At 55.4% G+C, this 15247-nt stretch overlaps 1 protein-coding gene across 6 annotated transcripts in view; it reads right to left on the bottom strand.

Moving 5' to 3' along the window:
• Positions 1-203: 203 nt before the first annotated feature.
• AKAP1 (A-kinase anchoring protein 1) overlaps positions 204-15247 on the bottom strand; it is a 31598-nt gene continuing 16554 nt past the window's right edge. For 5 of the 6 annotated variants that reach the window (XM_045182221.3, XM_024572870.2, XM_024572871.4 and 2 more), the window contains 10 exons: positions 13071-14697; positions 9962-10095; positions 8251-8377; positions 7925-8052; positions 5793-5970; positions 4194-4344; positions 3707-3774; positions 2169-2242; positions 1871-1933; positions 204-1342 (listed from right to left, as the gene is read on the bottom strand). In XM_045182221.3, the coding sequence (XP_045038156.2) occupies positions 1268-1342; positions 1871-1933; positions 2169-2242; positions 3707-3774; positions 4194-4344; positions 5793-5970; positions 7925-8052; positions 8251-8377; positions 9962-10095; positions 13071-14673 (2601 nt within the window). In that variant the 5' untranslated portion in view covers positions 14674-14697 and the 3' untranslated portion in view covers positions 204-1267. Of the gene's footprint in view, positions 1343-1870; positions 1934-2168; positions 2243-2787; positions 2882-3706; positions 3775-4193; positions 4345-5792; positions 5971-7924; positions 8053-8250; positions 8378-9961; positions 10096-13070; positions 14698-15247 lie in introns of those variants that run through there. The other variant, XR_008425078.1, reaches the window with a different exon arrangement.

The following is a 15247-nucleotide window of genomic DNA, read 5'->3' on the forward strand; positions in this document are numbered from 1 at the left end:
CCTGTCTTCAAAGAGCCATGGGCCTCTAGCCCAGCACACTCACCACCACCCCTTAGCTGCCCAACCCTTCTCACCATGGAGCAGATGCACTCTGAGCTACTGGGCATACACCTCAAGGTTTATACAGGCTTAAGTTGCTTATTTTAAATCGCACAGTGCTGGAGCCCGTCTAAAAGAGAATCAAACACACCATTGCAAGGTAATCAATGAGTTGCTTTCTTTTTTTTTTTTTTAAATAAATTTGTACAGAAAAAAAAATCCCCGAATCACAATCTCTGTTAATTCGATGAATGTTTTTTTTTAAATCACAATCACACTTGTAGAGAAAGAAAGAAAAAAAAAAATCCCCGGATCATAATCTCTGGTAATTCAATGAATTGCTTTTTTTCTAAAAGAAACTTGCACAGAAAGAAAAAAAAATCCCAGACCACAACCTCTATTCTTCAGTCACCCCGGTCAGCACGCAGGACGCCTCGGAGCCCCAGCAGGAGCGGCTCATGGGTGGCTGCAGCTTCTGCTCACCGACGCATGGCGTGTGGAAAAATTGCGAGTTCCCTTTGTTCTCCAGTGTATCTTGTATAAAATATTACATTTTTTAAACACATATTTACAGAGTTTGCACAAATAGAAAATGGTTACAAATTACAACAAGGCTTGGCCAGATAACAAACAGTTCGCTTCTCCCACGGACCGAGGTCAGAGAGAGGTATGATTGCTTTGTATTTACATATGCATTAAAAAGTCTGCCTTCTTCATGACCTAGGTCAAGTTTATAAAAACTGGTTAAACATCATAAATCCATTTATGCAAGCTATACAAGTAATTAATGTTAATTCGTCAGTTCATGTCTTGCTCCCTGAAGAAAGATTCTGAAGCAAAAGAAACCCTCTCAAACGAGCAACACGCCCTCAGCCTGTCTGCTGCAGCTGGTTGGGTTTGGGGAGGGAAGGAAGTGGGAAGGAAGAAGAGAGGAATGGAGAGGATGGGAACAGGACAACTTGGTCAACGTAGTTTTTCTTCTTCAGCAGCTCAGAACCAGGTTAAGCCAACTGGCTTGTTAAGCACCACCCTATGGCTTTAAAACAACCCACAGCTCCTTCCTTGCTTCAGAGACCAAACACCTTCTCAGCCTGCCTACAATATGAAAAAAAAAAAAAAAAAAGGACTTTCTGAGGAAGACAACGTTTGTTATTCTCGTGTAAAGTCTCTGCCTCGCGCCAAATCCAACGTCCACAGTGCAAGACTCTGGCGGATGTGGGGACAGGGGTCAGAGGCTTGTGTAGTAGCTGTCTACCCACTGAGCAAGTCCTCGCTCCACCAGCGACCGGTTTATCAACACCACCTGGAAAAGAATGTTCCCTTGAGCGCTCTGCCCACAGCACCCAGGGGCCACTCCTGCGGCCAGCGTGGAGTCACCCTTTTACAGTGCCTGGCGGGCCACCGCTGGCAGCAGGCACAACAGTATTGGTGCAGGGGTGGGACTTATTTCTGGGTCAACAGAGGCAGGCACTTATGTGTTCCGCTGACTCGAGGACAGGCTTTCCAGAGCCCTGAGGAATCTCAGCTTTGACACCGTGAGGTGGAGGAGAGGAAACCCGACGTACAGCAGGCCTGTGACATTTTGGCCCAGGCGATTCTCTGCTGTGGGAACTCACCTGTGCACTAGGAAGTGTTTAGCAGCATCCCTGCCCTCTGTCCACTCCCAGCTGTGTCACCCAAAAAGGTCTCCAGACATTGCTCAATGTCCCCTGGGGACACTGGTCTGGAGTTACAGCCTCTGATTATCTCAAGAGAAAACAATGGCAGCACCAGCTCCACACTGATCTACTGCCGGCCAGTGACTCAGAGGAAAACGGAGGCCAGAACTTACTTCATCTCCAACCACACTCCACAGCTGAATCAGAGGAATGCCAGTCGGACTGTAATTTGTCACCTGGAAACAAACAAAAACACCAGCATGTTTGAAGGTTACCCTGCACACTCTCCGTGAAGCCTGCTGTTAACCCAGGGCAGGGGCCACAGGAAGGCAGGCATTTAAAGGTCGGCCCCCAAGAAGCTTGGAGACTTGATAAGTGAGGCCAAGGGGCACCGCAGAAGCCAGAGGAGGCTCCTGGGACAGAGCCTGTCCAGCCGGCCCCGCCCGGGCCCCCCTCCCACCCGCCACGCACCTGAGCCAGCAGCGCCGTGTTCCCAGTCATCTCACTCACGGCTGCATCTGCTTCAGGTGAGAAGTGGTCACCATCTTCAGGAGGAGAAGGAAAAGCAGCACTTAGACTCTCACTGAGGCAAGGTACTCCTGCCTCCTACACGACTTCTGGGTGTGTTCCAAGCAGGAGGCCTCGGAGGCTGCCGTGGGACCAGAGAACTTCATCCTGGAGAACCGCCTGTGTCCGGGACAGAGCCCAGGCCTCTCTATACACTCAGGGTCCTTGCTAAGTGCTACCCACAGGGGGACAGAGGACCAGAGACAGAAGCTCTGCCTTCGATGGAAATAACACCACCACCGCCTACTTGGGGGCAGACTGGGCTGAGCCTTGGATGCGTTCTCCCACTGAATCAGCAACACCCTGCAGGAGGGCAGGTGTTATCCCCTCTTTACAGGTGAGAACACGGGAGACAAAGGTTGATGGCCGAAGCTCAACCAGCTCCCGGAGCGGTGCAGGTGGAGTGCAAACCCAGGCAGCTGCACGCACAACCCAATAGGGGCAGTCGCTAGAGAAGAGCCGGCAGGGCACTGAGGCAGACTCACTCCTCGTCAGAGTATGAAAGTCACGTTCAAGAACACACCCAAGGCAAGAGATGGTGAGGATGTGAGAGCAGGTGTACGAAGGTCTGGGGACATCTTATGGAGGAGGGAGCGTTTCAGCTGGGCCTGGACAGACTGTTGAGATGGACAGAAATGGAGAGGAAGGTCGGGCAAGAGCAATAAAGAAAAACAAAATGAAGACCCTGCCCTGCATTCCAGCCAACAAGAGCAGCCAGACGGTATAGTGCTTCTAAAGCCTTTCATTGCTTTAGACAAGAAAAAGATTAGATGGGGCAAGTCTGGGGAGGGAAGTGCATGGATTCAACTCACTAGTACCTGTACATATACAGCTCCTGGTCATAAGTAGCTGCTACTTGACCAGCATCCACATGCCTGTTCCTAGGTTCATGGAACCCCCTTGGCCACCCTAAAAACCAGGTGCTACCCCATTTTCCAGAGGGGAAAAATTCAAGGCTAAGTAACCTGCCCAGAATCAGACTGCCAGTCCCCTTCCCTCAGGCCATGTGATCCATCTAAGACACCACGGTGGACAGGTGAGTATTAGCGTGGTCCCCACAGGGCCCCAGAAGCTGAGGCCCGGCTGGGCAGTGCCGGTGGCCTCGATGCCTGCCCTCGCCCTCAGGTACTAGGACTCTGGATCTCGACCATGCTCTGGGAGGTGCCAGTGGTGGAAGGCCCTCTAAGCTGGAGGCCTGCGTAGAGTCTAGAGCAGTGGACCTGGAAGGGTGGGCCGGGGACCAGCAGCATTCGTCTCGCCTGAGAACTAGGAAATACACGTTTCCAGGCCTCAGCCCAAAGCTGTCCATCAGTGAGAAACTGACAGCGGCAGCATCGATGTTAGCATAAGCCCTCCCGGTGAAAGCGAGGCTCTCAAAGAGAAAAGACCTCCTCTCAAAAACCGCCCACGATCCTCCCCAGCCAGAAGCCCCCACCTGTTACCTGACAGAGGCATCACGCTGTCCAGAAGGACTTCTGCTCCCTGGAACGGCAGGGTCACAAAGTCAGACCTAGAAAAACAAGAAAGGAACACATTGAACATGGACTTGGAAGCCGACTCTCACTCCAGAATGACACTTACCCTGTTGGTGCCGTGACCCCAGCAGCTTCAGAAGAAGCAGAGCGAAGATACCTAAGACGGGCAGCAGGCCTCAGCTCCCCACAGCCCCGAACGCAGCCGCCAGCGCTGCTGCAAGCCTGACCCCAGAGGGTCTTCTTGCCGTGTGATACTCTGGGATTCTTCCATCAGACAGACCCTTCTGGCTCAGTTTGGCTGAGGCGGGCCATGGGGTCTGTTTCTATCAGACCCTGCCAGAGCGGGGCAGGGAGCACTGACCCCTGTGCCAGGCGGGGCAGAGCTGAGCCCGCTGCGCTGACCTCGGTCCCCACAGAAGCAGGCTGTGTGCCTGTGTGGGGAGCCCCGACTCACCGGATCTGCCGGAGCTCGTCAACTTTCACTCTCTTATATCCACCGTAGTCCACATAGCGAATCTCGACTTCGTTGCTCTCCTCATAGGAGGCCACCACTTGGGCTCGCCACCAGGCGCCATCCACACCGGGGGCCGCGCAGATGACCGTTACTGTGGGGCAGGAAGAGAGCCTGTGGATGCGCCTGACCCTGGGCACGGCACAGAGGGCTGTCCAGTCAGATCAGCCCACCTCCCACATTGCTCCCCGGGGGCCTGAGGGAACCTGAACGGCAAGGGGTCCCCGAAGCCTTCCCAGAGCCTGAGACTGGCCAACAGATGGACCTGGGCACGGGGCACTCGGCCTAGCACGTGTGCCGTCCAAAGCTGTCAGGACCAAACCGCATTCACCTAGGCCCGTTCACTCTGAGACACTGAAGTCTGGGATGGACACAGACGAACCAGAGTAAAAGGCAAAATACAGAACTCAGGGAATGGGGACCTCTATTCCTAAGGGAAAGTCCTAGAAAGACTCAGAAATCTCCAAGTGTGGCAGATCTCAGTGGCCTGGTATGCAGGGCCTACTCAGGCCCACGACAGCTCCGAGGGGGGCTGATCCGAGGGGCTTGCAGGCCTGAACCTCTTCTCGCCTTTGCGTTAGGAAGGTGCCGAGGGCAGGGATACCCGGGACGGCCAGCAAGGCCAGAGGACAAGGGTCCTCAGAGTCACCAAGCCTACCCTGGGGCAGTGGGCATGGGGCAGACTAGATCAAAGGGGTGGTCACCCAGGGGCCCCTGCAGCAGCTGCCCCAAGCCAGCTGGGGTGAGGGCCTGTGACATAGCTGGCCACAGTGTGTCCTGGTCCTTAAAGGCAGCCCCTGGTGTGGTCACCTCTTGGCTTCCAGGTCAGTTTTTACTGCAGGGTTGAGGCAAAATTACAGAATGTAACAAAAACTAAAATTTTTTTTCCTATAAAAGAAAAGCGATACAAAATGCTACAGATAACCCAAAGGTTTTCCTAGCGCTGAAAGCCCATCAGGGGACTGTGGGTTCGGAGTCACTGGTGGGGATGGCTGGAGGGATGTTCTGACATCAGGCTCCTGCTAACAGGCAACCAAGGCACCGGTGCCAGAGAATGAGCTCTCCAGCGTCCAGCTGGGGTCGGGTCTCAGCTCCTGCTCAGGCAGCACGTGGGCAAGTCACATGTCCTCATCTGTCCAATGGAGATGACTCAAACCCACTGCAGGGGTCTGATGCCCACAAGGAGCTTCCATGGAACCTGATCTGCAACACACACCACATCCGGCCTGAACTCCTGGAGCAAGCAGGTGCCAATCCCATTCAACAGGGAAGTGGCGGAGCGGGGATCTGAATCCATGTATCAGAACTCCACTCTGACCCCATGGCTCTGTCAGCCGGTGGAAGAGCAGCTTGGGCCAACCAGGCAACTCAGCCCAGAGCAACTCCACACCAACAGCGAGAATCAGGGATGCTGACCCCGTGAAGGATCCCAGATCAGCCTCCTCCTGGTCAAGACCAGGGGCAGAACAGGCGACCCCCAAAACCTCTGCCCTGGCCTGGCCAAAGCCCAGGGCTCCCGCTGGCCTCCAGGACAGCACTTACTTTCCACCGGGGTGGGCAAGGTGGGGATTCCAGGCTGAGAGTAGCAGAGGTACATCTGGTGGTCCAGGCTGCGCAGCGCGTGGAAGGTGGGGTGCGTGTGCTGCTGCACAAACAGGTGCCCCGCGTTGACCTGGTTGACCACGATCACCTCCACGGTGATGCCATCCGGGAGCATGAGCTGTGGGGGGAGGGAGCAGCAGGCACTGCAGCAATCCTTCTCAGGTTTCGGCTGAGACTGGCCCGAGGCCACAGGCCAAGCCTCTGAACTGGCACCCCTCTGGAAAGAGCAGGGCAACCCAAAGCACAGGCGCCCAGATGGCAGGGGTCCGAGGAAGACCACTAGCATGGGAAGTGCCTGGACACCACGGCGGCCCCTGTCCGGCAATACCATCACTCATGACTAGAGGTGGCCTGAGGCAGGGTCGGCAGGGAGGCTCCCAGAGCTTCTCCGCCCCCTGCCGGGTAGAGTCTGTAAGACCCAGGGAAGGGAAACGGGAACCAGGCAGCCTCTGAGACAAGGTGTCAAAGTGAGCAGGCCCTCACACCCCTCAGCCAGCTCCTTTGGGCCTACGGCTGACCCTAGAGCTTGGGGTTTGACGGCATCTCTCTACCTTTCTGCCAGAGTCTGCCAGAGTGTGGGTCACAGTTCCTCTTTCCTAGGCTCTGCTGACATCCTCCCAACTCATCCCCATGCTGGCATTTGGAATGCAGGTTTGCTCAGCGCTCAGGCCCCACATAAAAGGCCCTGGAAGAGGCCAAGACTCTAGAACTGTCCTTAGAAACCAGCTTTCCCAATGCTAAGCTACAGGAAAGACCTGGGTGCTCCGGACACAGCGGAGCATCTCGCCCACCTTCCAGCCAGGTGGTTTAAGAGGCTCTCGCTGCCAGTCCTGGCCTCCATTCCTGCCCAGGGCTGCTGGCTGAAAGGCACCTGGGACCTCCTCTCCAGTCCCACAGAGCCACATAGAGAACAAGGGAAGGAAGCCACACCAACCACTCAATTATTTAAAAACAGAGTGGGTGTGGGGCCAAGCCTCCTGGGGAAAACACTGGTTCAGAAATGAAGCACGGAGTGAGGTTCAGCCCACTCCCAAAGATCCACAGGAAAGGAAAGGGGCACCCAGCCCTTCCCCCGAGGCACAAGGGCCTCTGGAGGAGGCAAGATACAGAACCCAAAAGCCCACTGTCCTGAACAAAAGCCAGGCCGGCGATTCTCTTGAGGCAGCACACCCAGCCCACGTGTGACACGCAGCACAGCCACGTGTGGCATAATGGCGCGTCGGTCATGAGAGACTGCGCATGACGGTGGTGCACCACGCAACCTAGGCACAGGAGGCTGCCCCACCTGGGTTTATGTGACTACACTCTCTGTCCGCGCTGCAACAGAACTGCCCGACGACACCCTTCTCAGATGCGCCCCTGTTGTTAAGTGGTGCGTGACTGCAGCCTCAGTGAGGTGAGGTCCAAATAGGGTGGGGGATCCCCTATAGGGCATGGTGATGGGCCTCAGAGACCCTGCGATCAATCCCCCAGGACACAGGGGTCTTCGATATGTCAGCCCCACCTCTTGCCAAACTTCCAGGGCAACCTCCAAAGAGCCACAAGGCTTCCTGGACCTGCTGGGGGCTATTGCTTCTCCTTTACACTCTAGGTACACCTGGGAAACAGGGTGAAGAAGAGAATCCTTCACCAAGGCCGCCACTAGACCTGCCTCTGCTCAGGGTAAGGAATGACCCACTACAAGCCCAACCCAGCTCACAGCAGCGGGCCCCACCCAGACCCAGCTCCAGCTCCAAGGAGTCCCTCCCCGGTCTAGACCCTCCCAGGCTCCTGAACAGACTGCAGCCCTTTCTCAGAAAATGCCTAGAACATACAGAGTACTTAGGTGGCAGAGCCAGGGGAGGGTGGTCCTTCCAATCAGGGACCAAGAGGCCTCGGCCTCTTACCAGCACTTCACCCTCTGACCCTTCCCCAGAGGACATGGGCTAGAAGCAGAACTGGCCGGTGGAGGCCAAAGGTGAGAGGGCACAGGCATCAATGAGCTCTTGGCCCACGGTCTTGGGGTTTCTTGTCTGGGGCAGTTTGGAGGGAAAGGGGCACAAGAAGTCCTGGTCCCCCAGGAGCATGCTCACCCAAGAAGTCATTGGAAGAGAAGGCAGTGCCAGTGAAGGCAGTGGGGGAGCGTAGATGTTGGTGAGGTTCAGTTCCTTGAACTTCTTCCCAATCAAGTTCAGCGCCTTATCTACATGATGCTGAGAGCCTACACGAGGGAGGAGGGAGGAGTCACAGTGGGTAAGCCATGAGTAAAACACAGCGGATCCACACCCCGTTCCACAGGACTTCTCCTCGAGTTCAAGCGCATCTTCAAGGAGCTAAATTTTGCCTTAGGAAGAAAGGCATCTAAAGGGGCTTGAAACCCACTGACCTTACTAAACACAGGGCAGCAGCGGCCACTGACCTTCTATGTGGCAGATCTGGATGTTCTGGGTGTAAGGCAGGGTTGAGATGTAGATCTTGGCACCAGACGTTTGCTTCAGAAAACTCACATACCGCCCCTGCTTGCCAATTAGCCGACCCACTAAGTGCTGAGAGAAAGAGAGAGTTGGTTAATGGGAGGCCAATTCCACGCACTCCCAAAGCCCTACCTTCATTTTACACAAGGTCAAACTCAGACATATGATTAACTGTTAATATGTCAGCACTCCTTTCCCTGACGTTATTCTAAGCACTTGCATTTGCTCACAGTACCTATGCAATGGATATCTTTTTAGCCCCGCTTTACAGGTGAGGAAAACCAGCCCAGAGAGGTTAAGTAACTCACCCAACGTCACCTCGAAGCAGCTGCGTTACCTGGTCTGGCTCCAGGACGCAGCGGTTCCCGTTTCATCCCCCGACAGCGTGGCCCAAATCCAGAAAGCTGCAAAGGCGGCCTCTTCCCTCCCAAATCCAGACTATACGGGATGTTTCACCAGCAGGAGGGTCGGTTTACAACTCTTCCACCTCCTTGGGTCTACTCAGGACCAGGGATACAGGGCTCGATTTGATAGTAAAGGTCTAAGAAAGAGCCTTTGGGCTTCTGCCGCCAAGTGACAGCAGGCTGGAGCCTTCGGAGCCCAAGTCTCAGAGCAGTGCCCAGCACACCAGAGTTCAAGGCAGACAGCAGCAGCCAAACTTAGCCATGATGTAAGACAAGCTCCGAGTCAATCCCAAATGACCCCACCCCCACGGGGCTACTGGAGACTTGGTCCCTCGGTGCCCAGAGCTGCACAGGTGTGCCCTCTGCAGCCACTGAAGGAGAAGAGGGCAGGGTGGCTGTCAGGGCCCCTGAGGGAGGAAGCCACCCCCGGAGCCAGCACCCTGTCAGAGCAGCTCATCTGACCCCAAGTTCAAAGCGAGCAGAGTCTCCGCACCGCAGGGAGCTAAACGCCCCAGGAGAACGCAGTCGGCCAATTATTTCTGAGCCCCAGAGAGAAACGTCAAGACCAAGGTAATAAGTTGTAAGTTAGAATAGCAAGAAGCTAGAAACCACTTAAGCACCCTGGAATTGGGGACTGGTGAAGTAAATTGACATTCACACAATGAATAATACAGTTAAAATTACATTTTCAAAGAATAGCACAGGAAAATTAAATTGCTAAATATTTAAAAGCATTAATTAAAGCAACAATCTGTTTTGTTTAAAAACCACAGGGTACAAGAAGGAAATAAAGTCTTCCCAGTCACTCTCTGGGGTAGGATTAGAGCCGACTTTTATTTTGTTCATACATTTCTATGCTTCTCGAATTTTCTAAAACATGGATTTATGCTGTGCTCCACGATAGAACACTTGGCATCGGAGAGTCTGAGCAGAGCACAGCGAAGGGACCCCTGGCTGGCCCGCGCCCTCAGGCTGGTTCTGCTAGCATCTCCGAACAGGCCTGCGCGCGGGGACGCACAAGAGAAGCCCAGCGGACACGAGCAGGCCTGGGAGTTGGAAGAGGACAAGAACAGGATGCTCCCGAAGGCAGCTGGAGAAATGCCACCTTGCAGGAAGCTCTCTGAAGCTTGGCAACATGGAGGGTTCCCTTCTCCTTCAGCCTCTGGTCACCCAGGAAGCTTCTCCCGCTGGACTCCCGGCCCTTAAACCCGATGACCCTGGCCCAGGGGAACTTCGAGTTTGTAGCCCTTACCTTTGGCACTTCAATCTCCCAGATGATGAGGTCCACCTTCTTAGGACTGGAGCCTGCCTGGGCATTCTGGAAACCGTCCGTCTTCCTGAGGCCACAGCAGCCATCCACCGAATCCATGCTGTTCCCGTCCGAACCTGCAGGGGAGGAAGCAGCATGCACAGACACCCAAAGGCCAGCTCAGTACAGTTAGTAATGCACAGCTCCCAGACTCACCTTCTGGGGAGGCCTGCCCCCGCCCCCTCCTCAAGCTTGGCAGGTGACTGTCTACTAGAAGTCTAGAAGGCACAGAACAACCCCAAAGAAAGGAGGGCTGGGGATGTAGATACACCTAATTTTAGCCTGTCCAATTTGCTTAATTGGCAGCCATGCCCAGCCACGCCCAGCCACAGCTGCTGGAGCAGACAAGTGGTAAACTGGGAAGACACTGGCCCAAGAAGGGGGAGTCCATGGGCAGGGGAGAGGGTGGGACAACAGGTCCACATGGTCCCAGGAGCCGAGTATTGGGTACAGGCCCCCAGAAGAGACCAACTAGTCATAAACAGTCCACACCCTTCTGACAATGCCAGCCCCTCAGACCGAGAGTCCCTGGGTCCCAAGGTCCCCGGCCTGAGCTCACAGTCTGTGGCCTCTAGACAAGCAGAGCTAGGAGGAGTCTTCCCTCGCCTGTTGGCCTAAGGACCCATTCTTGCTCCCAATCAAGGCCCTGCCAAAAGTGGAAGTGGGAAGGAGGCCCTCCTCTCCCTGTGCTCAGTCCCGACCTGGGCGATTCTGAAGGCTCTTCTGGGCTCATGGCAGGTCTTTCACCCCCGGTCCAAAGGCTGGGCTAACGCTCACTCCCGAGAGGATGGAGTGGGCAGCGGGAGCCTGGCGCTGACTTGGGCTGCTCCCCTCTTGATCAAGAGTGTGCCAAGGGGACCATCACAGAAAAACAGGGGGCAAGCTGGCTCCAGAGAAGTGGCTCTGGTTTAAATGTGGACGACTCAATTGCCAGAATACAATACTCCTGAGATCCCCCCAATCAGGTTAACTTGTGTGTGGTTTCCCCAAACCCAGGCATTATCCTGTGCCAAGCAACCCATGCACTGTCTGGGTGCAGAGGGGTAAGGCTTAAGAGATTCCCTCCCAGCTAAGTTGCCTTCAAAGTGACCTCAGTCCTTAATACCAGGGGCCCCCTGGCTCTGCCCAACAGAGCAAGACTGGATGGTACCTTCCACCCCGATAACACCCAGAGGTGGCTCAGACCGTGCCAGGACTCCAGCAGGCTGCACTCAAAGGTCAGCTTCCAGCTTCCTCAGCTGGGCGACTGCTGGCCCCCTCTAAGCTTCAACTCCCTCCTGCACAGGGCAGGGCTACCAGGAGAATATGGGCAAGGCACAGCCTGGTGCTCGGCACAAGTGAGCACTTGCTTGGTGATGGGCACTGCCAAGCTTCTCTCTGCCATCCCTACACGTCCCCATCCAGCACCATGCTGTCACAGCCTCCACTTCTGTGAGGCCTCAGTTCAGAAGCCTTTGACACCTCTGAGAAGCTACTCTCAATCTAGAGCTGGCAAGACAAGGCCGGGGGCTTGCTAATTAACCTGCGGGGCCAGAGGCAAAGGGAAACCCCTTTATTCTTAAGAGATTCTTCCCTCATTTTATGATGCCTTTAAAAAAGCCCCACATTAAGCTGTGGCTGGTGTGGCTCAGTTGGTTGGAGTGTACATCCCAAGCACCAAAGGGTCACAGGTTCGATTCCCAGTCAGGGCACATGCCTGGGTTGTGGGTTTGGTCCCCAGTCTGGGCGTGTGCCAGAGGCAACTGATTGATGTTTCTCTCTCACATGGATATTTTTCTCCTGTCTCTCTCTCTCTCCCTTCCCCTTCTCTCTGAAATCAACAAGCATGTCCTCGTGGGTGAGGATAAATAAATAAATAAGCCCCACATTTTAACATCCCAAAAGTTAGGGTGCACCTTACAGTCTCTGGCCTTCTACACTCCTGATCAGCAGCATTTTCCCTTTTTTTTTTTTGAGATGCATAAAAAACAATAGTGTCACAATCAATAGCACCTCAGAGATGACAAAACGTGACGTGTGGTACAGGCCAGGAGCTGCTGGAAGTGCTGAATTCCCAGGAAAGAGTCCCAACCCTCCTGGAGCTGAAATGATAGGGAAAGGTTCCGGGACAGGCAAGTCCAAGACCCAGGCAGGGAATTCGGGGCCTCTTTGCACACCATCAGTGAAAATGCCCCGCAGCAGCTGCAGAGGAGCCAGGAGCTGCTGACCTGGGAGTGAGCAGTCTGACCTGTCTACGCTGGGGCCGGCCCTCAAAAAACCCAGGGGGCACTCTGTTACCCAAGTGTCCCTCTGTCCCGGAGGCGGACCTGCAGCTGCACAGGAAGAAAATGGCTCACTGAGGCGCTCTGCAAAGGAACGGGTGACAGCAACACGCGGGAGAGCGCGAGCCTCCCACGAGTGTGCAAAGCAGGGCTGTTCTCTGGGCACTTACCAGGACAGAGCTTCTGGAGAAGGAAAGCAGGTGAAGACATGGGAACAAGCACATGAGTAAAAGGAAATAAACCATTAAACAAGCTCACACCACTCTTGGTACCAAGGGAATTAAAGCTAAGGAGGCCTCTCTCCATTGGAAAGAAAATTAACAGGCTAGTTTAAAAGAGGCAAAGTTAGGTTAATCAGCACACCCAACTTTGATCTGGTTCCTACAGATGGGCTGGGGAGGGTCACGAGCTGCCTAATAAGTTCCAGGTCCCGTGGCTTTGGGGTTCGGGGCAGGCTAACTTTTCAGTTACCCACCAGTTCTACCCTGTGCCCTCTCTGCCGGCCAGCTGGGACGGAGTGGAAGAGCACCGTTACTGCAGAAGGAGCAGAGGGAGAAGGAGCAGAGGAGCAAAGGCAGACCAGCAGCCTTTGCTACTGCATAAAGGAGAACCCCCTGGTCCCCTAAGTGCCTTCTCCCCAGGGCCATGCTTCTCTGTGGGGGCTGCGGACTGGCCTTGCGGGCCACGCCTTGCCTTGTGCCTGCACACCTCAGCTGCTCCCTGGGGAACGGAACAGCCTCTGGGGGTGGAAGGGAGCACTCTAGAGGAACAGGCTTAGCGGACCCTCCTACCTCCCGAATGATCTGCTTCTGCATCCGCGGTCCATCCATCCTCAGTCCCCAAGTCTGACAACTCCCCCTTCAGCACCCCATTGCTGAAGGGCACAGTACTTTGTGGCAGCGGTGAGGTGGTGGTCTTGTCCCTCGGGCTTGAGTTGGTGGTCTCTGTACACGAGTCCTCGAGCCCTGAAGTGCTGACGGAATCTGCGCACTGCCCGGAGGAGGCCACTGAAGGGACACCCTGGCTGCTCTCAGACACACAAGTGACACAGCCAGCATCTTCCACCACGACACTCGTGTTGTCCAGCGACTCTCCAAGGGGGGTGGCTGGTGGTGGGCAGGGGACCAGGGCGATGTGGTGCACAGAGTTCTTTGGCTTCGTGTCCTTGGTGGGGCTGGACAGGGGGCTGCGCAGGCAGCTCACATAGGCCTTTGGTGGTGGCAGGTCCTCTGCTGATAGGCCCGGCGAGGGGAGGGCAGCATCCGATGGGGCCAAGGCTGCCTCGGCTGCAGCCGCCTCTCCCGAGGCTGGACTGGGCTCAGAGGCATCTGGCTTGAGGGCAGATTTCTGGCAGACTGGGGCACAGCTCTCCTCCTGCCCTTGGAGCTGACCGGCTGAGGCCTGACACATGCAGTCTTCGATCTTGCCTGTGGTGGTGGCCAGCACTTCTTCAGTGGCCTCCAAAATCACTTTGGAGATAATTTGGAAGGCAGCTTGCTCAATCGCATCATTTTTATCCAAGGTTTCCTCTTTGCTCAGCTCTCCTTCCCAGGCTCGGCCACCTCTGACCTGGGGTACTGGCGTTTCGACATCCTTGGCCCTCTCCGTGTGAGCTGATCCAGTGAGGCTGCTCAGCAACTTCCCTGCTGCGTCCCCATCCGCCTGAGGCAGGCTGCTCTTCCCTTCCTCTCCTCTTCCTCCCAAGGGAGCCAGGCTGGGTGCCTTGCTGCTCTGTGGTGCAGAGCCATGCTCCGGGGACAACACGCCTTCTTCCAGCACACCTTCTCCCAGCACCGCATCGCCAGTGCCTTCAGCCCCCGTCTCCCTCGCCTTCTCCCCAGGGTCATGCTTGTCTGTGGGGGCTGCAGGCTGGCCTTGTGGGCCATGCCCTGCCTCCTGCCTGCACACCTCAGCTGCTCTGTGGGGGAAGAGAACAGACTCCGGGGGTGGTAGGGAGCACTCTAGAGGAACAGACCTGGCTTTGTCACCAGTGAGGGCTAGTTCCACCCTTGCACTGTCATCTTTGCGTGTTCCTGGTCGAAATCTCGTGTCTGTGGTGTTAGAAAGGCTGTCTGAGGACTCTGAGCCACAGAAGGCTGGACGTGCCCGCAGCAAGGTTGGGGGCTCTGCGGAAGGCTTGATCACGGCGGCCAGCTCCTTTTCTGCTGGCTGTGTGACACTGGGGGGCGTAGACTCTACTGCAGGACAGGGATCTTCCACCGGGACCAGGTCCTTGATGGCAGGGTCGGCTCTCAGCTCCACCACGCTGGCCCCCACTGGTTCATCATGGCTGCTGACGTGCTCTTTTTTCCGAGAGAAAAACCACCACCAGCCGAGGAGCGCTAGCATTCCAGGCAATGCCAAGGGGAAAAGTGAACGGAATTGGATGGCCATCCTGGAGGCTGGAAATAGTTACACCTGGGAGCATGGGGGGAGAGGGGGAGAGGGGGAGAGGGGGAGAGGGGGAGAGGGGGAGAGGGGGAGAGAGGGAGAAGAGAGAGATGCTATGAGAGCTGGCAGGAGGATCCCGATGTGACTGCACAGGAAAGACAATGGACAGCAGAGCCAAGCCGTTTGCACCCCCTTTCCCTGCGGCTGAAAGGAGCACCGCCCCTCACACCCACAACTCTGGGCAAGCCGCTGAAGGTGGGTGGGCAGGAAGAGACACCCCCTTCCGCTCCCTCACCCACACACACTCCCTTGAGACAAGCTGAACCTTCTCTTGAACAAATCCCTTCCTTCATCACTTCTTGATGCCAAATTCTCCCAGTGTTCCCCCCAAGGAGCTAGTTATGTTCAGTGTTTTAGTCCTCTAAACTCCCAGAAATCTTTTCTATTCAGGTAGCGTGGGAACACTTTCAAACACCCATGGAATCCACATGTACATATGTCCCTCACAGGTCCCACAAAACCACGAGCCAATGAAACATTAGAGACAGCCATAGCAAAGGATGGGTAAGAGTCCAAA

The sequence above is a fragment of the Desmodus rotundus genome, chromosome 9 (genome assembly GCF_022682495.2).
Source record: "Desmodus rotundus isolate HL8 chromosome 9, HLdesRot8A.1, whole genome shotgun sequence".
NCBI classification, from domain to species: Eukaryota; Metazoa; Chordata; class Mammalia; order Chiroptera; family Phyllostomidae; genus Desmodus; species Desmodus rotundus.